General features: G+C 34.7%; 1 protein-coding gene and 1 long non-coding RNA gene across 5 annotated transcripts; both read left to right on the top strand.

Annotated features, from left to right (window-relative positions):
- The first annotated feature begins 677 nt into the window (after nt 1–677).
- LOC136272724 (uncharacterized) lies at nt 678–5,852 on the top strand. 4 transcript variants are annotated; one of them, XR_010710760.1, is made up of 4 exons: nt 678–1,059; nt 1,421–1,559; nt 1,730–1,847; nt 2,625–5,852. It is a non-coding gene; the product is annotated as an uncharacterized lncRNA (long non-coding RNA). The 4 variants fall into 4 exon arrangements; XR_010710758.1 differs by having other exon boundaries at nt 1,421–1,537; XR_010710759.1 differs by lacking the exon at nt 678–1,059 and having other exon boundaries at nt 1,068–1,559.
- A 12,166-nt stretch (nt 5,853–18,018) lies between these two features.
- Nucleotides 18,019–20,167, top strand: LOC105321820 (uncharacterized). The gene has a single exon (XM_020064680.3). The coding sequence runs from the start codon at nt 18,111–18,113 to the stop codon at nt 19,983–19,985; it is 1,875 nt and encodes a 624-aa protein (XP_019920239.3). The 5' UTR covers nt 18,019–18,110; the 3' UTR covers nt 19,986–20,167.
- Nucleotides 20,168–26,993: the final 6,826 nt, after the last annotated feature.

Raw genomic sequence — 26,993 nt, forward strand, 5'->3', positions numbered from 1 at the left:
AAAGATGCACTGGTATATAAATTTTTTAAAACATTACATAAAAATTAAAGAACTTGGAATTGCATGCATTGCAGTTTCTATATATACATAAGGTCTTTGCTGTCAACTTTTTGGAGTTTATCAATTAGTAATTGAATGGTCATTCATAGTTTCTGGATTTGAAGAAGACGGGGAAAGTGGGACAGCCATGTTAACGGCATTGTGTTTAGGGTCAGATTTCCTGTCAACTAGGTGTCAGTGACCTCTCCTAACAATGTAGGGGAGGGAGGAGAAAGAAAAAAAAAAGGAGTCTACCTCAGCAGAATATGACTGATTCAATCGGTCAGAGCACCCAAAGCTTACAAATGGCCGTCGTTTGTTCCCCATGATTTTGGTGTGTACATAGGCACAAAATGCCCATGAAATTCAATATTTGCTTGACTGTTTATCTCACTTTCAATTATTGAATGATAATTATAGAGTGCTGAATGAAGGCCTTAATCCGAAGAAAATTGCTACATGGGGTGTTTAAATTGGTGATCTTTACCCATTCCTTTGTGTACACAAGGTAAAAGAAATTCTAATAAAATCCGGAGAAAAGTTGTGAATCGAAGTCAGGGGAAAAAACTATTTCGAGCACTGGTCGTCCTCTCATTCTGATTGGCTAATATGAGAACCATACATTTTATAATTGACAGTGAATTTCATATTTTGCAAAATTATTAAATTCATTTCAATTTAATTAAAATAGCTGGACTTTAAATTTTGCAGTTATCTTTGGTCAATTTTATCAAATTAATTTGCAAGGTCATTAATTAAAAGACCATCAGCTTTCAGTGTAAATGGATTTGCCTCATCCCTGTAGTTAGCCATTGGCTACACCTGTTTAATGCTTGCACATTTTTCTTGAGCTGTCCCAAGTTGACCCTTTCCTACAGCCTGCCCTTTGTTAACCTTCAATAAATGTGACAGATTTTAAAATTATTATCAGTGACTCAAAGATTCAAACATGCCCTTATCTGCTTAATTTCCTGTGTAAATGAGGGCAGCTAGACTGGAGTAAATCAACACAGCACACTGGTAGCTATAAGATACAGTTATTCCATCCATAAACCACCTTTACAGCTTTTATACATTTTGAAAGTGATTTTGCAGAACTAATTAAATTTTTTGCACTCAAGTCATACTTTGATGCAGTATCATACTTGTAGTCTATTACATGATTTTTACAATAATTGATTTAAGAGGTAGGTCTAAATGGAAAAAACCCTATTTTTGGAGGCAATTATTCTAGGTTTTTGTCTGTAATACAAAAGATTTGGGATCCTTTCTACACTCAATTGTTCTACATTTATGAAAGATGCCTTTCCCTTAGCCTGCTTGTGCGTCCTTTCTTTTTAATACAATATGCTGTAAGATAATATACGTTTAATCTTTTCAGTGCAGACCGATTGGTTACAAGTAAATGATGTGATATGTGTATAAATGTGCTTTGGGAGCCATCACCAAAAGATACATTGCAATAAAAGCCATGATGACTGTTGGACACTGTACAAAGGTTTACGTTGTGTAACTTGTTTGTAAGCCATTAAAAATCAAAACTTGTTTCGTTTTGTTTGAAATGGTTATCTTCAGAATGCTGTTGCTGAGTTCGATAAACATGTTGTTTTTCACGAACTGTTTTATACAAATTCTTCACATCTATGATATTTTAAGATGTTCAAATAATATTTTTTTTTGCATTCCTTAGATATTGCTGGAGACTTGTGGGAGATATCAGTGATATATACAAGAAGGGTGTTACAGAAGAACAGCATTCAGTTGTGAGAACGTTCAGTAGATTTGATAATTACTGAACTTCCAATGTGGTATGCAATCAGTTCTAGCAAATTGGCTGTAGGTGAAATAATTATCAGTCTTTAACTTCAGTTTCAAGTATACAACACCTGTAGACATTTTTTTTATAAATGGGAAATTAACATTTGGAGCATATGCAAAAAATTAAGACTTTTTTCAATTTCATTATTCTTATTTGGATATGTAAGACTTTTTTCAATTTCATTATTCTTATTTGGATATGTTAATGGGTGCATGGTAGAGTACTGTGCCAAAAACATTTCTTACCAAATTTTGCCTTCTGAGAATTTGATTTTTTTAAAAGCAATCAAGTTAAAAAGAAAAAAACCCATAGATAACAAAGTTTTCATATATAGCTTATTGTCAGTTAATGCATGCTGAGGTACTACAGTTTTGTACATGTAGTTGTATGCAAAGTAGTCCAGTAACTAGACTATAAACCACCCAATCAGAACCGGAGGATTTGGAGTTATCTATTTCTTTGTACTTGCACCTTTCAAACAAACAATTTCTGTTGGAAGAACCATATTTGATGTTAAATTGTTCTTTAAATGGAGTGGTCTTATAAATTGTTCATCCAATTGACCCACGATATTGAGACCACCAATTCACCAGTATATATACATGTATGTGTTTATGAATTAAAATAAAAATAAAAATAACAACACTAACCATAAAATGTAAGCACTTTCATTTCTACGTTTTAAATGTCTGAGGAAAAAATAAATTGCCGGACACTCTGACTCTTATTATATATTTATGAAACAAAGTTCTATATCTTTTTTCAGGAGAAATGGTGATGTAGAATGGAATCAGCCCCAACATGTATCTTCCTCATTCTAGTGATTATCAACTACAATTAAGAATGCCACTTGTTCTTTAGTGAGGGCCTGCCAATTTCTCCTATCCCAGGAAGATAGTGTGGAGCCATAGAAAAGATAAACTGACCACCCTGATATCTACATGCAGGAGGAGAAAAATAGAGAGGGAGGGTGCTCTGTCAGCTCATCAAAATTATCACTTTTGCCAGAGTCTAACTCCAGAATTGTTGAAAGAGGCTGTTGTTGATAAAAAGAAATGCAGCAAGGATTTTTACATGTGTCAATTTGAAAGCATTCATTTTGACCCAGCACATATTTTCTGTTCATTTTTTCCATTTTTTGTGATCAAAGATAATGACATGCATTTGGGTAATTTTAATGATTTTTTTAAATGTTAAGAAAACCTAACTATTTATAATGTTCTATTTTAGGGTGTTTTTTTTTTATCTGAAAAGGTAAACAAATTAGAATATCTATAAACTTAATACCGGTAACTGACATATTTTCAGCTACCCAAGAACTTTAGATTGCTGATGCTGCAAAAGAGAGCATTTCTACAAGTTGACATGATCTTATATCAAGTTACTGAGAGGATAGCTAGGATACCTTAGACAGTGCACCTGACTTTAACTCCAGCAATAAATTTCTCTTGAGAAAAAAAATTAAGGTATGGTAAACCTTGTGAAAATTAGGAATGAAGGAAAAGAAAGGTTCTGTATTATCTTGATGTTTTAAGCATTGTCAGGTTTTCACCTTAGTAATGGGAAGGACATCTGTTTTATTTGAAGATGGGGCTAACACCTGTGAAGGTCCTTATTGTTCGTTTGATAAAACAGACGTGGCTCTGCAGGTGTAACTATATGGCAGTTATATCCGTTACAGAAAATTATAATATTCATTTCAGGGGCATTCATATATTACCGCCAAGAAAAAAGGTTATGTATGTACCGGTAATCGTGTTTGTTGAATTGTTTATGGAGGAATTCATTACATCTAGTTATAAAATTAAATGTTTAGATGGGACCTTGGATTCAAAAGAGAGCTGGAACTGAAGATTTAGAAATAAATGTACTACAACAATTTAAATAAATACAACAACTAATTTCTTACCGGTAAATGATTGTTTTGAAGATGTCAAAATCTTCTAAGCTTACTTAGAAAAAACTAAATTCTTGAGAATATATTTGACAATTCATGGTCTTAACAAGATTAAAAGATTAACCCTTGCCAACTTTGTTATCTAATCCAGGACTAATCCTGCTTGGGCGTATCTTTTCTTTATGCATTTTATGCGATTCCCTATATCCTGCTGAAGGTTAAAGATATAATAAAAACCCCACTGATATCTACTGTAAATTCATTCTCTCTTCTTCAGTGACACCTGTTTCTTGAATCTGGGCATTCATTGTTCTCAGTGTTGTAAAACACATCCTTTAAATTCTGAACAGTAGAGGTCAAAGTTCAAGGATGAAAACAAACTCTCTCTCTCTCTCTCTCTCTCTCTCTCTCTCTGCACTAACTTTGAATGATTTCCAAATGTGAATTTTGCACTTGATGTGCTTTATACTACAAAGATGTGTTCATATAATGAGTTTCAGAGGGAACAGGCCAGATTTTATTTACCTTTTATACCAGTAATCATTAGTTCCCCCTGTCTGATTTTGATTATTTTTTTGACCCAGATAGTGATATAATTTTATCATTAGTTTTGAGAGCAATGATTTAATTTTTATATGTAAGCATATCAAGATTTTCAATGGTACCACTAGATACCACCTTTGAGCACTAAGAAAGTGTGTATTACTATGTATGATGGTCGTTAGTAGTCTCTCATTAATTCTGAAGCAGGTTTCATTCATACCAGTGACTTGATGTGGAAGAGTTTGCTGGAATTTTAACTAGATTTGTCATCTAGATTACCATAATTCTGTGCCAGAATATGCATTTTTCAAAAAAAAAAACCCCAAAAAACTAAAAACTTTGCATGGAATAGAAGAAAATGCTGCTATAGTAAATGATAGATTTAATTAGTGTAAACACAATATAAGTGTCATCTTGCTGGGTGTGGTTGAGTCATGCTAGTGGACTTATATTCCTGTGTGCTTGGAATGGATTTGTAACTGTCCTTAATATTTAAACTGCATGTGTAAGTGGGTTTTTTTTTTCATTTTGAGTTCCCAGTGGAAGAGGTATTGAGTACAAAGTGTATGAACTAATTCCAGCCTCATCCCTAGGATCATTATGTTTTTGTCTTATTATATTTCTCAAGATCTGGTTATAACACTCAATGCTCCAACAGGAAGGTCTAGTGGAAACCAATTGCAATGCTGGGATAGAAATAGTGTTATCAAGTCAGAAAGTCCATGGAAACTGAAGTGTTGATTTTGTCAGGTACTGTTAAAACAAAAAGCGTGATAAAAATGGCAGTCTGAGAAAGACCATTAATAAATGTCACAAGAAACAGGTACGATTTTGACCTCATGACAGGCCATTGATGAATGGAGGGCTGCCGGGGATTGGGGGGATTAGATTTGTAAATAGAAATATCCCCTGCATTGCCCAACATCTGTATCACAGAAAAATTTTAGGACCAAGAGATTTGTCGAAGGATTTTCTTGCTCTCCCAAAAACAACATATACCCATGTAAAGCAAACACTCGTAAGACACTATTCCTCCACCATTTATTTCGGTGCGGAAATAATCAAAAGTTTCTTGTCTCCTTCCCAAAATCTGAAATGGATGTACGTTAATCCTTTGTAAATGTCTCGCATCCACTATGTACATATTCAAAATGGAATACATTCAAGCACTCAACTGATAATGACTTTTCATTCAGGCGGGAATCGTTCCCCCAAGTGTGTAAAACCAGTTGAAGGGGGTAAAATATTGTAAGACATGGCAAGATATTAATGAAATATGAAGTGGTCTTTGAATTTTATCTGCAAAATTAACACACTGAGTCACTTTAGTTGTCTCATAAATTAGATTATCTTTGAAAAGATGCACAAAATGGGCTATCTGAACTAAAGACCTTCCCCACATAAATTTCACACCATAAGTCAGTTGTCAGTATTGATAGCTAAATTGAAATCTTAATTTCACTGTTTATTTCTTGCTAATGATCTGATATCTGAAGCGTTTCCATTAATTACTTCCTATTTAATTGACTTGTCCTGATAAAAAGATGGTAAATAATTTTTTCTAAAAAAGGAAATAAAGTATTTTCTTATAGCTATAAATCTTATTCTATTGCACTAAAATAAATTTCAAGACAGAAAAAACAGGACATCTGACCTGATGTCCTAGAGAGAGAGAGAGAGAGAGAGAGAGAGAGAGATCAATTTTCACAACTTAAAGTTCATACTTCTCAGTAACATGATGCTTTATTTAAATTTTTCCCATCTATATGAACAGGTTATCGGTTACAAACTAATCACACTAATCCATGATAATCCACGAACTGATGGCGCACATTGTTTCATGATAATTATATACTTTTGATAAATGGGACATATTTTATTGCTTGGGCACATTTTTGTCCATGTATAAGTATCAGTACTTGCGCTAGTTTGCACGATAAAGGTAATAAGTGCTTCCATATGATAATTAATGTATTATCAGCATCTGATGTATACATTATGTCAGTACAATTGGGTCAAATAGACTGAACTAGCTAGTGTAAAAAGGGTATTTCAAGTTGACATTTTCAACATCTCTGTCACATTACAGCTAGAGGTTACTGATTTTTAGTTCAAAGAACTAGAAATTGAATTTTTGGATTCGTCTTCACTGGTTCGTTGACAGAAAAAATAACTTTAAATAAAAGATTTTTTGCAGGACCATAATTTCACCTAGTAAATCTGAATCACTGTTATGTAATTTGCAACCTGTACTTATTTTATGATATACTGGAATATGTTGAATGTGGTAAGACACAATTCTGTGCCATATTTAGTTTGGCCTATATAATTTAAGTGTTTTATTAATTGTGATGTCAACTTCTTGTGTTATGAGAAGCTATCCCTGTGTGAATTTCCATTTATCATTTATTTTTGTAGATGTCACCAAATTAGGAGACACTATAGCTATGTCTAAATATAAAAATTCAAATTCTGCTGATTTTCTTTTTTTTTTTTTACAAATTGTTCTTTCAAATAAATTCTTTAAAACACTTAAAAGGTAGAAGAATAATTACATTCTGGTAAAATTTATGAAATGCATTTAATCTGCTATCCTGGTTATATGGTGGTAATCGTTCATGATCGGGAGGGTAATTAAAATACTTGCTGATATGAATCATCCCTCTTTTTAGTTCCTGTAATGAGTGAATTTGGAAAGTTTTTGTCAAGGATGTAAGTGGTCCCTGTGTTTAGCAGGCAGACACTACTACTATACTCCTGATATGTCAAGTGGGTCTTCAGGCGACTGAGGTTCACTTCATTTCATTGTGTCTAGCTCTCTACTTGAAACACAAGGAAAGAGATCTAAATCACTTGGCATCAGAATGTTTGAAATGTAGCAGGATGGGCCATCATGCATGATTCTTGGGTAAAACCCTGAAGGTTGGGGTGGTCATTTTTGGGAAGTGTGTGTGTGTGGGGGGGGGGGGGGATTGATTTTGTTGGAGTAGGAATAGTTGCACTAAATAGTTTTTAAACTTCCATTTTTAAAGTTAAAAAAATTCTAATACCCGGGTAACAAAAAATGAAGATCCATCATGTGAGAATCTGTAGGATGCTTTGGAGATGGTGGTGATAGTGGAACAATGTGGAAGCATGGTTTCCATAAAAAAACACTTGTGAACACAGACACTGCCTGGTCCCAAAACTCTCTTAAAAGCAATAGCAGGTGTTTCATGGTATATTTCTGCCACATAATAGTGGCTTTGTAGTAAATATGTGACATGGGAGTTCAGACGTTCAACATCAACCTTAAAGCCTAAATAACAAGATTAGAGCCATATGTTAGCTAATGCTTTTGATGGTGTTCATCTGCTAATTGCAAACTTTTTTTTTTATTTCGAATAATTCCAGCCCTCATAGTGAGTGGCGTAGAGCCTGCTTGAAGGTGGGGGTAAGATGCACTGTACATCAGATGTATAATGCTAAGGGCTTACACCTTCTCCTTTGCCAACAAAAACCAATGCAAGTTTAGCACGTACTTGTCTGCCTTCTGATTGAAGGAGAATGCCCCCATCAACAAATTATCCCTTATTGTAGTAACACAATGAGAATTTATTTTTAAAATCTGAGGATTGCTTTGAAGTTAATTATTGCATAATAAGACTTCTAATTCACTATCCTTCATTTCTGGAAGTTCATTTTCTTCCTTTCAAAATTTCTTTTTCATATATATTTTATTAAAAGAGAGAAAAGGGATCCAAAGACTGTTGTTTTTTATTTGATTAAACTTTACTACATTTTTTATTCTCTTTGTGTCCTCTTTCTTATTATAGTATGAGAACTTTTTTAATTTAGTAGAATTTGTGGTCACTCATTTTGACATGTGGATTTCCTCTCGGTTTCCTCTTTGACTTATCCCATCCCCTTATTACATCCGACACAATGAGACTTCATCTTATGAAGCAAAATTGAATAGAAGCAAGTTAAATTTAGATCAATTATTAAATAACACATATCTTATGAATTGGGTTTTTCCTTGAAATAAATTGCTTTAGAAAGCTAGATTACATAACATAACAAAATGATTACTAGAATTGCATAATTCTATACATATCTCAATAACATGTAATTAAAACTTGGATGATAATTGAAATTAAAACAGTTCAGGTTGAATTCAAATATAAATTAAGGCATAAAATTGATTTTTCATGATTTCTTAATCAAACTGAGAGGAGCATGCACCAGGGACCAAGCAAAACTTCGTTTCACCAAGAGACGGGAGGAAAAACCCAACAAAACAATATTTTTTCCTCCTTGCTAGTTAACATTTTGCCATGAAGTCTGCATCCTGCATTATAATAGCAAGAGTTCAGAAGCACAGGGTCTCTGGCAAATGTCTGGGAAACTTTCTCACAATTCTTATTGTGATTGTCCATAATTGATACACACAAGAGTCATTTCCTGCAAGTTAGGAACTAATTGTGATGATTTGAAATTCGAGGCTTCTGCTGCTGTCATGAATATTTTGAGAAAATTGAGCAGTGGGGCATAGAGTTTCAGTCAAGTTGGTGCTATTTTAAAGTTAATAAGAGAAAGGAGTCGATTGTTTGTGCAGTGTATACGTATTGGTGCCATTGCATCACTTTCAATAAAAAAAAGACTTCTTGCTTATAACAAGTCACTTCCTGAATGCAGAAAATATATACTAATCTATTTTGAGTGCATACTGATCTTTGATGTGTATAATACTATTTACATAATTTATTTTTTTCCCCCATTCTCTCAGGTCTTGCAGCAAGAAAGAACTTTTGATCTCGCCTCCACTGCAACAAAGTTAAAGCTTTAGTTATGGTGTGTTTGTTTCATTTTTATCTGCGGAATTTTTGTGTGATTTATGATTTTAGTTAATGCTCACAGTGGCATCAAATGGGAATTGCTCCCCAAACTAAGTGTTATGGCAAATTAATTTGATGAAATGACCATTTTATTGAAACATGCTAAGGGTCAACATAACTGAATTCACATTTTTCAGTGCTATATTGAATTCTGTCTATGATGGATTGGTTTTGCCAAAAGGAAGGTACATACTGAGGTCTTTTAGACTATTTATATGTCACTTACAATTTATTTTCAAGGATAATGGGTCATAGATACTGCATTTTCATAAAAATGATGGATGTTGGCTTTGGTGCACATGCTGGTTTACATATGCAAGTGGCTTAGACTCGGTGGGTTTGTTAATCCATTTGTTGATGTGAAAAATCTGATGTGCCTTATCCATATTAATTTGGTGTTTGTCAATGTCTTCTGTGGGGAGTTTTCTGTCAGATATTTGATGAGTAATGACCTTCATTTCTTCAAATATCGGATTTTGGTAAATGCAAGGGAGAATATGTTTTGAGTACAGAAAATGTACAAGTTTTTTAAAGCTGTTTTTATGTTGTTTAAAATTTTGCTGTCTCATTGTTGTAATATGTTAGTCGATGCATTTACACTTTTTTTCCTGAGAAATTTGAATAGACAGATATAAGCATTATGATATCACAGACATAGTGTTAAGATGTTGATGTGAGTTGAGAAGATTTATTCACCATTCAAATGCAGGTCATTGCATTGCCATTATTCCTCTTTACCTGCCAATTTGTTGTATAGGCAAAGCCATGAATGATAACACTTGGAGTTTATTTTTGGTAGATTGTTATTGAACATAAAGGGTATTCTGAACAATGGCCGTGTCAAGATTGTTGAACTATCTGTGCATTTTCCACTTGTAAGATATTGATAAAAGGGTTTTCCGAAGCTGTCGGTTTCCAAGCAAAAGACAAGCTTGAGTGTATGATTCACTCTTCAACAAATCTCATTCAACCTCATTTCTGAATCACAGAAGGATCGGGCAAGAAGGAAAAAATATTTATACTTCTCTTTTCAAAAATAACAACTGTTGGCTGTAATGGACCAGACAAGTTCTGAAATCCCAAAGTCTTCAAGTCTTCTCTTGTATAAATGATGATTTAAACATGACATCCATCTAATCAACTTCCTGTTTTAGAAAAAGGGAAGATATTCGTTGGATGTTCTTGTAGCAGTGTATTGTAGATACAGTGAGGAACCAAGAAATCTGCATTCTTCTCTAATAATGGTTGCAGTGCCATCTAGATCTTCTTAATATTGGATAGTTTGGTTTACTAATAGTCCCTTAGTCCTTTCTACTGCTCTGGAAAAAATACATATAATAGATGTTTTGTCATATCTTTTGATTTGAAATGTTAGCATATATTTTATGAATTTTTATTTGCAGAAATGTTACATAATTCAATATTTAATGTGCTGAAATCAAATTTAAAACACAATTGATCAACCAAATTTTATACGTTTAACGTTCATGTACATGCAGCAACAACACGTTGAAGAAATGTAGTCAGGATATGAGTTTGTCAAAAGAGAAATATTCCAGTGAAGTACATGTATATCGGTAAGTGTGTGATACATAACAGGTCACCGCAGTATATGCAGGTGGTTTTGGGTGGAGAACCACAAAGACCTGAAACATTGAAGAGTCTCCTTCCCTTCCATATTGTATTGGCTATAGGCGGGAAAAGCCCATTTCCCAATGAATAAATGGCGTAATCTTAAGAAGCTGAACGTGATTGTATTCACGAAATTCTGCCATTGACAAGGGTGGAGCAGGCACATTTAGGGGGAACAGGACAGACTTTGTACAGCCAAAACATTCATTAAATTGTTTTATGTACATGTATTTTACTTGGTAAACAGTTTGGAGACTTTCAGTGAATATTGGGAACTACACAGGGTTGTACAATTTGTTTGAATGCGTGCATACCCTTACTCCGGGGCGTTGTTAATCAATTATACAGTGTTGCTGAAAACTCCCATTAATATTTAGAGCGAATGTCTTAAGATGGTACAGTTTGATGTTTTTTTTTCTTTCTGTATTATGTTTATAATAAAGACTTTTTGTGTTTCTGTTATAAGTAAAGCCAATATGCAACACCATCAAACTTGGACTCAAAACTGTGAATAGAAATGTAAATTTTAATTTGTCAAAAAAAAAATGAAAACAATATTCATAACTATTCATAAATGGCACTTCCTGTGCGACAGAATTTTTACCTTCTCAAATTCAGGATTGTTCTTTTTTATTTTTAGAATGGGACGAGCCAGGGAGGGGCTAATTGTAAAGGGAGAATGCAGGCTTAGGGGGATAAGGAGGGTTAATAAACTCAAAGTGTGTCAACATGTCAGAAACTGCTCTATTCCCCCGATCACTGTTGACCCAACAAATTATCCTTCGAGTGGACAAGTGCCACTTCAGAATTTAATTTAGCCGGACAATCCCTATTGTTAGGGCTATTTTCACTGGTAAACGAAAGTATATTTAGAAACGGCAATGCAAACCGTCAGGCTGATTTACTTTTATTAAAGTTTTTCTTATTTCATATTTTATGTATTATTATTTTTTTTTTAAGCATTCAAAAATATTTTCTATTGAGAAGGAGTTGTACACGATAGGATTTGCATTGCAAATATCCGCCCGTGTAAAAACATTAAGATGTGCACGTGCATTACCCCGAGTGGTCAGAGAATGAACATAAATTGAAAAGCATTAGGTAACATGTGTCACTTTCATTCATAATTCTTGTAAAAACTCTAGTGATTATGCACAGCATTTCATAGCTCTCGACACGGACTAGCAGTCGACAACCTTACCTATACAATCTTCTTTTCATTCAGAGAGTTAAAGGTGTCTTAAAATTGTTATGGTTAGTTTTCTAATATTATTGTTTTGTTATGAAGGTAGACATATATTAAATAATGTTTTTTTTTTTTTTTTATCCTAAAATGTTTTTTTATTTATATGAATTCGGGAAAAGAAGCTTTTGTCATCGAAACGTACGGTGAAGAATCACAAATATGAAATCTATATCGAATCTGTCCTGTATTTCTTATGAAGTTTAAAAAACAACAACAACCAAGCAGCAAATATTTATCATGATTAACTTGTTTTCGTTTTTTAAGCGATTAGAATGTTTTTGAAAAGAATTTAAAAAAGAAGAACAATTGTAAAAATCATATTGCAAAATTTTGCTTTGCTTTAAATTCACGTTAGTTAAAAAATTAATCTGATGCGTGCACCTGTGATCCCAGGGTCAAGTGCACGTGTTCGATTTAATAACAGGGTGTGTTTCTCGGAAGTTCAATTAACTCCGGAGAACTCTTTGGTCATCTGTTTTATTATCCCTAGCTTGCACCTTTTCCTTTCACACATTATCTCCTCGCCATTATCAATCACCCCACCTGGATGAAAATTCTTTTTATCAAGGATTAATTTGAACATGAAAACTGCATTTGAGATTGAATTGGTGGAAGGGTTAAAGGTCGCTGACAATTTCCTGTTAACGTGTCCTCGATCGAGTCAGGTGCCATGACTGCGTATCTTGTCGTCTGCTAAAAAAATAAAGTGACCGTATGTCGACGTTTGCAAAATTCTTATATTGAGCAGGCCGTGCAAATTCCCATTGATTTTCACTAGCCATTATTAATTATCATTTTCATTCAGAATGTTCTGTCAACAATTTACTGCCAGCATCCGGTACAGAGAAATGGATCTTCAGCAACAAAACGAATTAAGTTCACTCTCAGGAGGAAAGTTTGGATGCATAATTAGATTAATATCTCTCTCTCTCTCTCTCTCTCTCTCTCTCTCTCTCTCTCTCTCTCTCTTTTAGAAAAGAGAGGGAACAATTATCAAACAAACGATCTTTTGTTGACATACTTTGGGCACATAAAATTGTTGACCTAGATAGCAAGAGAGCTGGACAACATGGTTTTACACATCTTGAAATGATTGATCGAGTAGAAACCCTGTACTAACACATGAGTAGGGCTTTTCCATTTTGGCGAGTTCAAAGGGAGGACCAGGTCTTGTTTACTACAAAAGCTGAATGAAATTGTAAGATAATAAAATGCACCCCCTCCTTGACCTAAATAAATACATAATTCGATGTGACCCGCTGTCACCTTAAATGAAGGCGAGAATGTAGGCTGATGGGATTTGATGCGAAACAATATGGAAGTTTATTACGTGTGTTTTGCATTGTTTCTTGGAAACGGATGCAGGATACATTCTTAGATTAGAAGTAACTTGCAGTGAATGAGGGAAGAGTGGCATTTTCTACATTTCACAAATACAAACCGATGAATCACTCTTTTCTTTCAGTCACACGAGCAAAGATGTGATGTAAGGCTGCCAAATGGGTTTTTATCCTTGAATGAGATTCTTTCTTTGTTATTAACAAACGCGGGAGGGTCTATTTAGATGGTGCTATATGGCCCTGGATTTAAATGAATCAATCAATAATTTGTAAAAATTAAACTTCAATAACCTTGCATGTTTAAATTGAGGAAATGCATAGTCGTTGAGAGAAGATAGCTAGAAAAATCTAAATAATGTGCATTATTGAATCCCTTCTATGCCAACTACTAGTATTTTTACATACATATAATTAGGTTTTGCATATCTTTATGGTCAAATTTGAAATAAATTTTTGTTTAAATCAATGAATCATTTTTCACCATACACTAATGATTAATATTACATTTTCTATATATTAAAAAAAAATCTTTAAGACTTCTAAGTAATTAGCGAAAAGCCACTGATATTGTTTAAAGCTGAATAACTCTTTTAAAAATTCAAAAATAAACGCATGGTATTTTAGAGTTATCCTTCTTAACACCTTTTTTTCGAGCACCCTTGCTTTAGTTAATTCTTATGTAGTAACACCTGTAGTCCTTTTCATAGATAGAGGGCAGTATTTTGACGATGTGTTTGAAGAAACAGTCTTGGTTAGTCATAAAGGTGTTTACTAAAAAATAATGCATGTATAGATATAGACATGTGAGTGTATTCTCTTTTGAGCCTACATCCACAAGTTGTGCCTGTCCACTTCTCACAAGAGAATAATGTGAGTGTATCGTAGATGCAATCTGATTGACTGGAATTCATCATCAACTTATCACCTATCACAGACTCGGACTTGAAAAAGCATGCTATCGGTTTGCACATGTATACAGTCATCGTATTTTAAAAAGCAAACCTGGGCCCTGGTTTGTTGATGCGAGTACAGAAGCTCAAACCGTTGGCAGAGGAGGGAAACATTTTTAAAAATGTATTATGTCTATACCAATCTCCTAGTACAAATGATATAGTTCATTGTCCTCAGCACGTAACCATCGCAACGATTAGATATTTCCTTCTATCTTGACATTTCACTCGTTATCAGTTGTTGTTCAGTGACAGTTCCGTTAATTAATAACGGGTATCAAAGCTAAACTGAAATCTGTTGCTCATTGATTTGTTTGAACCCACTAGGAATGTTCGACCCAGGCATGTAGCATCAGGAAGCCCCCCACCCCCCTCCAAGCACATCCTTTTTCTATTTAACAAATGATTTTTTGAAGGAATTGTTCCCCGTTTTATTTTTGGGACATATAAAAAAATTTAGTGTTATTAACAAATTTACATTTAAAGACGATTTAAGTACTTCACCCTCCTCCCCCCCCCCCCCCCCGACACACACACATTAGGATGTTGAAGATGGCGAATTTGTGTCGTTTTTATTTCTATTTATCTTTTTTTTTGGGGGGGGGGGCTTGATTTTGCTAAGTCTGTTGCCATTAGAAGTACTACGTCTCAATAAAAAAACCTTTCATTTTTATTATTATCAACACAGGTGCTTGAGGACAGGATCGACACCCCCCCCCCCCCCCCCCCCCAGTATATAGACCCCCAGGACTTTCATTTTCTTTTTTCAATAAATTATCCTTTAATGACATATTTCAAATATTATTTATTCATCCATTGCCCAAAATTACATAAAACAAACATTTTAAAAATCAGACCCCCCTGTACATATTATACAATTATATAATTAGATTAGAATTATGTCATAAAAGGATAATTTAATTTAAAAATGAAAATAAAATTAAAGTCCAGTGGTCTATATAGTGGGGGGGGGGTGGAAGGGGAGAGAGGGGGGGGGGGGGTCGATCCTGTCCCCAAGCACCTGTGATTATCATATATATTTGTCAACAACTAAATGCATGATAATGATGTCCATGAAGCCCTCAACCTAAATTGTGAAGTTCATGACCCCTTGGTCAGGGGTTCAGGCTCTAGGGTTGGGCCAATATGGCCAAATAGTAAAAATGTATTAAATCTTAGAAAATCTTCTTCTCTACCCCCATATATATTTGTTAACAACTAAATGCATGATTATGATGTCCATGAAGCCCTCTACCAAAATTGTGAAATTCATGACCCCTGGGTCAGGGGTTCAGGCTCTAGGATGAGGCCAATATGGCCAAATAGTAAAAATGTATTAAATCTTAGAAAATGTTCTTCTCTACTCCCATATATATTTGTTAAAAATTAAATGCATTGTTATGATGTCCATGAGGCCCTCTACCAAAACTGTGAAATTCATGACCCCTGGGTCAGGGGTTCAGGCTCTAGGGTGGGGCCTCTACTAAAATTGTGAAATTCATGACTCCTTTGTTAGGTGTTCAGGCTCTAGGGTTGGGCCAATATGGCCATATAGTAAAAATGTTTTAAATCTTAAAAAATCTTCTCTACTCCCACACATGTGGGCAAAAAACTGAATACATGGTTATGATATCCACAATCTCCTTGACCTAAATTGTGAAATTCATGGCCCCTGAGTCAGGGGTTCAAAACATGAAGGGGGGGGGGGGGCGCAATATGGCAATATAGTGTTAATGCATATCATGTTTAAACATTTTCTTCTCTATTCTCACACATCTGTATAAAAAAACTGACTAATAATTATGTTTACCAGGAAGTCCTCTACTGAAATTTTAATTTTCATGTCCCCTCAAGGATGGGTTTTGACTCTAGGGCAGGGCCAAAATGGATGTATAGATGTTAATGTATATAATGTTAAAAAATTATTTTCTTTACTCCCACACACCTGAAAGGAAAACTGAATTCATGATTTTGTAGACCAGGTCTTTTAGTTTTTCACCAAAATAATAGGTTTCACAGTTCTTTTTGAAACGTGGTCATTACAAATTTATAATTTTTCTACTCCACTATGAAACCTAATTATGCATAAATGAGACTCCATGACAAGTTTGTGTATGGGATATATGCTACTCAGGTGACCGTTAAGGCCAATTGGCCTCTTGTTTATTATGCTTGCTGGCATTCAAGTCTAACTTTACCGGCTGAAAGCGAAACTGTATATAGAGGAAAAGCTAACACTAGTACCTGACAGCAAAACTCTCGCCAATATGCAGAATTTTTTCTGCTTTATTGCAAGTTTTACCCGGCATATTTACTTGAAATTGGCTATATATACAGATAGAATCTTTAGAAATCTTGATTGATATGAATCACTGGAACCTTATACTTTGACGAGTAAAACTCATACGTTTTTATTCAATCCAGGCCCAAAAGTTAGGTACACGTGATTCGCAAGGGATTGCTCATCAAGTTTCACCAAGGACGGAAGTGTCTCCGACATGTCACCGTCAGATAAAAAGGTAAGATATTTATCTGTATCCAGGAGACCTCATTGCTCTCTTTGCGTTGCTTCTCATTTCTTTTATCGTCAGAAAAGGTTAAACGACACTTCCATTTATTTATAGAGTGTACCTGGCTATTTACAAATTATATCTACTTGCACTGGCATCGGAAGCAAATTTAAAGTTGGGGGGGGGGGGCTATTGAGAGGGAAAAACCTAATTCCAAAAAACATGAAAATCCTATTCCGTGGGGGGGGGGGGGGGGGGGGGGGGGGGGGGGGGCTAGTATGCCTTTGACTCCAACTTCTCAATCTTTCAAACGTACATCACGAAACAATTATGTTTCCTGCGACAAAAAGTGGGGGGGGGGGCTGAACCCTCTATTCTGCTATGTGTCTAATGGTTAGATCTAACTTAGCAAAAAAAGTGGGGGGGGGGGGGCTCTACCCCCCACCCCACCCCCCCCCCCCACCCCCACCCCCCGGTTCCGACGTCTATGACTTGTACTAGTATTTACTGACTACTTCGACGCAGATTTGCTAGGTTGTGGCCAGTTCTTGATTGTTTCAAACTCCTAAACTCAGCATTACAAACGGAATATGAAAACTTTTTATAAAAATGTACGCTGTGCAAAATTCAACTGCATGATAAAGTTAAACCGGAATTGACAGTTTGCTTTCACTACTGTGTCACGTGAGCAAATGGTTGCATTGCGTACTCGATCGGTAAATGTTGTTTGTAAAAACATTAGACCATAAATTTACGTTTTTGCAATAATGGCATTAATAACCATTGTTACATGTTGTGCATACACAATGTTAAATAGTAATTATTCGTATCATTCTAAGATTTCGGATGAATAATTGTCAAATACATTTTGCCCATTTTACCACCTGTATTTAAAAATACTAGTATATGATAATATCAAATTTTAAAGCTAAAATATATGAAAATTTTCTTTATTTAATAAAAGTATACAGCTTAAAAATCCAGTTCTAAAAAAATCAGCTAAATCTGATGGTTAATCAGTTGATGATCTGTCCTCCTTAAAAGAATGTTGATTTATATGGTGAAATTTTCTTTTCATAATCTCCTTTCATTACGTTGTCGTGCAAAGTCTTGACAACAATGCTTCAATTCAATTTGCTTTGAAATGCTTCCCGTCAATAGATAATGTGTACCAGACGCATCTGTTGCGTATTAATACTGTTGTACTACACACGCTCACAGTTATAATTAACGAAGCCCTCGGTGAAATTGATAGATATGGAAAAATTCTTAAACATAACAGTATGTTTAATTTTTTTCGTAATTGTCACATTTTTCTATGAAGATGGTTTTAGTAAGTTATACAGAGAAATATCAACCACTTTTGAGTACCAGAAAAGCCCTTCAACGTGGGCCCATGATGCACTGTATATTGTTGATACACCTGGATGTAAAATTCCTAATTACGATGCTTTTGATCTTTCAATACGGAAGAAAATTAGACCTGGTCAGTTCGAAACCTGTGATAATAACTTATCGTTTGTGAAACTGAAAAGAACGTGTCTAGAAGTAGATTGGGGAAAAGTAAACATCTCTCAATACAAGGACTCGTTTTCGCACTGTCGGGTCCATACCATTTTCAGGCCACGGTCAGGAACACCACACGGCTATTTCAAATATATAAACGAAACCATTCTGACGAAGAAACCGTTATGTCTTACGAGTGAAATGGTTCGCATTCAGTGTTTGGACAAAAAAAATGCCACTATATATGCAGATTTTCTATGGATATACCAAAGGAACGAAAAGATAGAGTCGCAGAGTGAGGAACGCTTGAAAAACAGGAAGAACAATCCAAACATCACAGAAACTCTCAGCGTGTTGCTTCTTGGCGTCGACTCGACTTCTAGACTAAACTCGCAGCGTTTTTTAATAAAGTCAAGGCAAGCATTGATTCAGAACTTGAAAGCTATCGAATTTAAGGGACACAATATTGTAGGCATGGATACGTTCACCAATATGGTTCCAATGCTAGTCGGAAAAAGTATATTTGAACTGAAAAAAGATGGCGATTTTGCGAAAACGCCAATGGATGGTTTTGATTTTATTTGGAAAGATTTCGAGAAAAACGGTTACCGAACCTTATATGCCGAGGACGCCGCGTGGATAGCATTGTTTGATTACTTCAAGCCCGGATTCAAAACGTTTCCGACTCACTTCTTTAATCGTCCATGGTCGGTGGCTTGGGGGGCAGCTAATCAGAGGTGCATGAATGGCAGAAGTGAACCACACGCCATTATGGAATACCTGACCAAGTTTGTTGATGAATATAAATCGAAACCTTATTTCGCGTTCACCTTCCTGACGTCACTAACTCATGACAATCTGGAGTTAGCTGCTGAATTAGACGAAGTAGTCTACAAATTTTTTCATGATGCGTACAATTCGAACGCGTTCAACAACACCATTGTGTTTTTCTTCAGCGATCATGGCCTCCGCTATGGTGCAATACGTTCCTCAGACATTGGATCATATGAAGTACAATCTCCAGTGATGTTCATAGCCTTTCCCAAATGGTTTTCAGAAAAGTACCCGACTATAATGAAAAACTTAAAAAGTAATACGCGAAAATTGACAACCGTGTATGATGTCCACGAAACTCTACGCAATATATTGAATTTCAGTGGTCATGTAATAGAATATAGTTCTCCGGAGAGAGGAGAGAGTTTGTTTTCTGACGTGTCCAATACAAGAAATTGTTCAGATGTTGGTGTGCCTGATTCCATGTGCACATGTAGCATGTATCGAAAGGTTGTTAACTTCTCACCCATTGTCTCCAAACACAACTTATCTCTGACCATCGTTAATAAAATAAACAAACTTTTAAAAGGTCATATGACATTATGTGAAACCCTGTCACTATATAAGACGGTTTCTGTTTATAGTGCCAATTCTACCATCAAGTTACATTCGTATAGGATAAGAATTCAGACTACACCCGGGAAGGCACTGTTCGAAGCACCTGTTTTCTATGACTCTTCCAGAAAGAAATACCAAGTAGGACAAATTTTGCGAATCAACAAATATGGTGACCAATCTAAATGTGTTAAAAATTACATACTTAGGAATTATTGTTTCTGTAAAAAACAATGAAATAATTGTTTTCGTGCAGTTTTAAGGCAGTATTTACGATAAACATTCTTTATTCATAGAATCGCGGGAAAAATTCAAGTTTATACTGCCTCGCCTATGGAAATTCGCTATGTGATAGCTTATTTATTTATTTGCTTAACATGTAATGCATAATAGAAATTCTAAATAAGCATATAATTTTGTTTTACATGTATGTTGTTGATTTATTTTGAAAATTTTATCGATTTGAAACGTCCGAAATAGATGAAAAACGGGAGTCTATTGTGCAAATGTACAAGAATTGAAACTACAAAGTGATTTAACCCACACACACACAAAAATCACCAACAAACAATATAAAAAACACATTCTTTTTTAGAAATGATTTTGAAGGAAAAATATATTGTTGACATCGCAAAGAAGTGTATTATTTTAGCGTTTGGTGTTCTCTGTAAAACTTTTTTTAATTTGTCCCATGTAGGGTTTTAGCCGCGACAAGCTCTAGACGCGGTGGCAATCGATGTTAGCTGTTTGCAAGTCTTTCGAATGAGACCAGTCTCTATACAGAGACTGATGTAACACATTTACGCTACTTGAAATGAACCAAGTAACGACCTGGGCAAATTTGTACAGTGTTTCATTTTTGTAATCAATATTAATTAGATCTGTTCTTATTGTTCTTAATGTTCAGATTTTTGATTGGTAATCAGTCAATCAGGCAATCAATCGGTCGGTCACTCTATAACCCCCTAATTGTGTGTTCATAGTATAAGAGAAATCGGTTTAAAATAAAGATAAAATTCAGTAAAGTTATAAAACCCATAGATGCCATCATTTTCAGTAGTGATGATTACATTGACATTTCTATATTGCGAAGAAGCCCAGAGATCCCTCTGTTGATCTTATATTCTAATAGGATCTACTTATGGGCCATCAATAATTGCTCGCATCTCAACTAGATTTTTACACAATGGTAGTTAAACGTTTTATTGAATCACAATCAATCTAAGTAAAACTACAGGATGACAAACCAGCAAACGAAACTATGCATATGGGCTTGATCAATAATGTTTAAAATCACGAGTCCCCGGGGCAACATCTTTCGCCTGAGTAACATTTCTTTGGTGAATTTTTGTAAGTCGTATTTCCCCTATATATAACGTAAAACCTGTATCCAGGGGGTGGAATTGAACAATTTTAAACAAAACGAATATGCACTTTACATTTCAATCAGGGTGCTGGAAAAGTAACACCGCAAACAATATATACATGCATTTTTAAAGGAATATCTGTACGTACATAAAAATTTTGCACTCCTTCTAAGTGCCTATGTATTTGCTTAGGGGTCAAAAATTTTGCAAACAATTTTTGACATTATATCAAGATGCTTGAAAGGTAAAGCTTCAGTTTCAACTGGCCGTGCGTGTTTGGTAATCGTGCGTGTATTATGTGTTTTGCCAGTCGTGGCTCCCGTGGCTGGCCATACCGTGAAAATCGCATTGAAATGATTGAGAATGCAACGTAAGACTAACGGACATTCGACGTGCCAGTCGTAGGTGTTACGTACAATTTTTCTAAAAACGGGTTGCCACTCGCAACGTGATCTTTGTGTAGCGACATCAAATCGTCGGAGCGGATCAAAGATCTGATTATAATCAGATCGCAACCAAAAACTTCCTCCAGTAGAATGTGTTGGAGTTTTTTTGTGTAGTTGGTTTTTAATTAGTTCAAAATATGGTTCTGCGCGTAAAGATTTTTCCTTTCCTTACTCCGAAAATGTCTTTGATTTTATCTTAGCACGCGTGCAGGTTTAAGCAATTGGGAAATCTTATGCTTTTTTTGACTTCTGCTACTTCTAATATTTACTATTCAGTTCCTTCTTCTTCCAGTCTAAATATCTACCGGTACTGTCCTTTGTTTAGACCGTTCATAGTTCTAAGCACTTACGACCAGTTGTGACGAAGGCTTAAACTCATATTTGAAGTCCTCCATACTAGCATACTGAAAAGAGGATTTTAAAAAGTTTCTCCCCACTTTCATTTTTGAATTTACACCCACTTCGGAATGCATTATTAATTCTAGAACACGGTTTCAAATACTTTTTATTAAATCAGAAAGCTTGCTAAGTATAGGTAATTTCACAAATTGTAACATTGTTAAGATAAAATTCAATACCTTTTTAGCTGTTATGTGTGTTGGACTTTGTTTATAAGAGATTGGTTACACGGATCTCGTCATAATTCTTTAATCTTAATCGACAAGAATATCATATCTTATAGATACGATCTGCAGTTTCTTCCTTTCAAAGATACCCCCCCCCCCCCCCCCGTTTTGCAATGGATTTTTATCAAAACGCGAACAACATGCTTTTGAAACAAACTTGGGCAGATTCTACTAGATCTATATAGTATAATACACCTTTTGTGTAAAGTATCAATGATCAGATGATACATAATTTGCATATACTGAGGGAAGAAAACAAAAGAACAAAACATTTACTATCTGTTAATTTGATACACCGGCGAGTTATCAGATAAAAATCGTTATCCTCAGTCTACTGCTGATACAAAAGAGGTTTTTTGTATGGTTTTGTTTTGCTTTGTTTTTGTTTTTTGTTGTTGTTTTTTTTTTTAGCTCACCTGAGCTGAAAGCTCAAGTGAGCTATTCTGATCACATTTTGTCCGTCGTCCGTCTGTCCGTCCGTCTGTCCGTCCGTCTGTCCGTCTGTAAACTTTTTACATTTTGAACTTCTTCTCTAAAACCGCTTTTCTAATTTCAACCAAATTTGGCACTAAGCATCCTTATGAGATGGCGAATATAAATTGCAGAAATAAAAGACCGATCTGTATTCAAAGCGGAGAAAACCTTGAAACTGTAGAAAAAGGGGGGTGCATTTTTAAAAATCTTCTTCTCAAGAACTACTGAGTCAAATTCAACGTAGTTTAGCATAAATTATCCTTATGGGAAGGAAAATATAACTTGGAAAAATTAAGGTCTAATTCTGTTTCAAATTTGAGTAATTTACGGAAATGATAATAAGACAGAGAGATGAGGGTCAATGAGTTTAACTTCGGGTTCGGTATTTCATATCTTAAAACCCTCTTTGAAAATAAGAAGCGGCCATTTTGAACGTATAAGAAATGGTCAATCTGACAAAGATGAATTTGGTTGTTGTGGAACAGTTTGCGTGCGAAAAGAATATTTGAAACGTGCAAGATACATTAATGCCGATTTTGTGCAGTAAATTGAGATTAAATATTCCAATGCGTTGACATTTTCACCTTTGACGGTGGTTTTAGCTTGTTTTGATTTTCGTTTCGTTTTCATGAATTACGGTTTGTAACTTAGGGGAACTATCGCCTGTATTTTGTAATTTTTACGTACCAATCAAATATAGACATCGGAAAGTAAGACAGCTGACTGTTACTTGCGGAAAATAAGATACATTAACAGGTACGGTACTTTAACAACTAAAATACAAATTCTAATGGTAATACGGTATGGTTATTGCGTAATAGTTGATTACTGCACTGTGTTTTAGGCTGTAAGTATTTTCTCGTTTATTAAGTCTAAACGGAGATTAATTTTGCTGATGGAAATACTAAGTGCGTGTACATTTAGCAGAGACATAAATAATTGTTAGCTCACCTGAGGTGAAATATACAGAGAAATATCTTTAAAAATATTCTTCTCAAAACTCAATCGGCCAAAAAGCTGTTACTTGTGTGGAAGCATCCTCAAGTAGTGTAGATTCAAGCTTATCCAAACCATGATCCCCGGGGGTATGGTGGGGCCCCAATGGGGGATCAAATTTTTAGATACAATTGTATAGAGAAAAATCATTAAAATCTTCTTTTTCAAAAACCAGTTAGCCAGAAAAGCTGGAACTGTGAAAGCATCTTTAGGTAGTGTAGATTCAATTTTTTTTCAAATCACGATCCCCGGGGGTAAGGTAGGGCCACAATGGGGGGGGGGGGTCGAAACTTTTACATAGGAATACATAGAGAAAAATCTTCTCAACAAAAACCAGTAGTCCAGAAAAGCTGTAACTTCTTTGGAAGCATCCTCAGGTAGTTTAGATTCAAATTTGTTCAAACCATGATCCCGGGGGTAGGGTGCGACCACAATGGGTGTGTCGAATTTTACATAGGAATACATAGCGAAAAATCTATAAAAAAAATTCTTCTCAAAAACCAATTGGCCAGAAAAGCTGTAACTTGTGTTGAAGCATCGTCAGGTAGTGTTGATTCATTCTAGTTCTTTCAAACCATGATTTCAGGGGATATGGTGGGGCCACCATGGGGGGTCAAATTATGGTGGTGCGTGTAATTCGGTATTATCTCTACGTAATAGTTGATTAATGCAACATGTTCTATTAAGATGTTCAGCAATTTCAATCTAAACGGAGATTATTCTCGCTGCTAGAAATATATAACTAAAGTATATATATGATGAAAAATAAATTGAGTTTTCTCTTTGTTTTAGTGCAGTTTTCTCTTGTTTTAATTGTTTACAAATTCCTATAATTTTACTAACCTTAGAGTCAAGCTTCGAGTTATAAGCAAGATACAGAGCTTTGCGCACAATGCTACTATATGTTTGTACACAAAGCTGAGGTCATCCTTTAGTTTGTTTATATTTTAAATGCAGCTTTGCTGAATAGGAAATACCAAGTTTAAAATTCTTAAGTTGAATGTAATAAACTCATGTGAACAAAAACATGACTCAAACCAAGCTATGTATCTTGCTTATGATTCAACGACTGACACTGAAATTTTGTTTGATCAATAGACATGACTTGCTAAAAGGATGATATGCTGTAATTACTTTCTGGTGCCCCTTCTTCAACGATGAATTGCATAAAATCTACACAAATTTTTGATAGTTTTTCGAACACAAGTAAATGAAAACAATGCCTTCTAAACAGTTTCCATAGGCCTGACACATTATTATTCTGAGGATAAAAGCATTATCGGTGTTATTGCAATGGAAAATCATCTTTGTTTGTACACATTTGTTGTTTTTTAATAAAGATGAAAACAATGGATGGGCCTTGGTACAATAGAGCGACATGCCTGCCAATACATTAATTTGAATTATAGCTCTTTAACATATGTGACAACATTTTCAGTTAAGTTTATTTTCTTCAATCAAGAATATGAAAGGTCATACGAAATGAATTCATGCCTGGTAAATGACAATCGTCTATAATGGAGAAGGCCAATTAACTTTTTCAATGTTTTAAATTTGAGGAGTTGAGCGCATTCATTCTGGTGTATTGAGGTACACTTAAATGCAATTAGTAGCAAGAAGTGGAGGGAAAAAATGTACCTTTATGCTCTCATGTATTTTAATCGTTTTATAAAGTGATGGGGGGGAGGGGGGGGGGCTAAAATAAAGGGAACTGGAAGTTAACCGTGAACACCAACTGAAATTTTAGTTATTTATATTGTATATGATCTTATTTTCGGTAAAAATGGTATTCCATCCTAAATATGTCAAAGATTAAGTATATGCAAAAATAAGTGAAAATTCGGATATTCATTTTTGGTTAATCTACTGAGGGGCCACATGGCACAATATCCTTTGAACGCCCATATAAAGCCAGTGTTGCTCAGGTGAGCGATGTGGCCCATTGGGCCTCTTGTTTTGTTAGCAAACTTCAATGACAATATAGATTTGTGTTATACCATCAAATCTTAAAACTGTGGCATGTACTACAATAAAAATTTTTTATTTCTGTTACAAATAAAGAAGGTATTAACAAGCGATATATTATTCAAACAAACCAGAATTTCAAAACTAACTGAATGTGGTCTACCAACATAACTTCTGAAAATAATATGAACTTATAATGGTAATAAAAATAATTAAAAACAATTGTGAAGGGGCAAGCTGGAGGATTGAGATCAACAACATACATGGAGAGAATGAAATAAATGAATCTGATTGATCATTTAAACTACTATGTATAAAAAGCATTGTAAAAGCATGCAATCTATATTCCGATAACGCCCCTTTCAATTAAGGAAAAATGTTTAATTAAACTCATTCAAAGACGTCATACATTTTGTTCAATTAGAAAATCATTTTTTTCTTTCAACTGGCCTTCGTCGGTTTCTGTATGGAACAGTCATCAGGATCAGACGTGAACATATATATAGAATGCTAGACTGGTTTGTTTTCAACGTATCGCATAACTCAAACAATTACTTCGTGAAACTGACAATAGATTATATCAATGAACAAAGGCGAATGCCAAAGCAAATCGAATTTCTTCAATACAAAAGAATGTGCACAAAAGTTTGCTTAAGTTTCAGATTTGATTTTCTCCCTGAATAAGTAATACATAAAGATGGCCGACGTCATTTATGTTTTAGTGTAACATACCGAGAATATAACAAAACCCTAAAAATTGACAGGAAAATTGCACGCAAACAGCTGCAAAGAGAGAGAGAGAGAGAGAGAGAGAGAGAGAGAGAGAGAGAGAGAGAGAGAGAGAGAGAGAATTCACCAAGTGGATTCTATGAAGTTTCTGTTTAACGAGAGTTTAAACATGAATGTTCATCTTCTATCATTCCAGAACATCTTATCCTTATTTGAACATAAAACGACGAAGGGATTTATTTCTAAATCAACAACTTGAGGTTTTGGAAATAAAAAGTCTACATTGAATGCTTGTCAGTGATGCTACATTTGGTTATTAACAAGTAGTATAGACAGATATGTAGAATAATAATAATATGTGGATAATATATTGGAACTCCTTTATAATTCCATTACTCAAACATAATTTACATAACTTTGTACCAGTAAGTAAGATTACTTCAAATCTTGAAGCTTTATAGAGACCTAAAGGAATACATTATCGATAAAACTCCTTCAGAGAGTTGCGTTGTTATCTAACAAAGCAGCATAAACGATAAAAGTTCATTTTAATTATGATACAACAAATAATACAATTTTTTGTCTTTTGAATCAAAAGAGTAAGAGAATGGAGTAAATATATTTTAGAAGGCATATATTGTG

This window comes from Magallana gigas, chromosome 2 (assembly GCF_963853765.1).
Source record: "Magallana gigas chromosome 2, xbMagGiga1.1, whole genome shotgun sequence".
Lineage (NCBI taxonomy): Eukaryota > Metazoa > Mollusca > Bivalvia > Ostreida > Ostreidae > Magallana > Magallana gigas.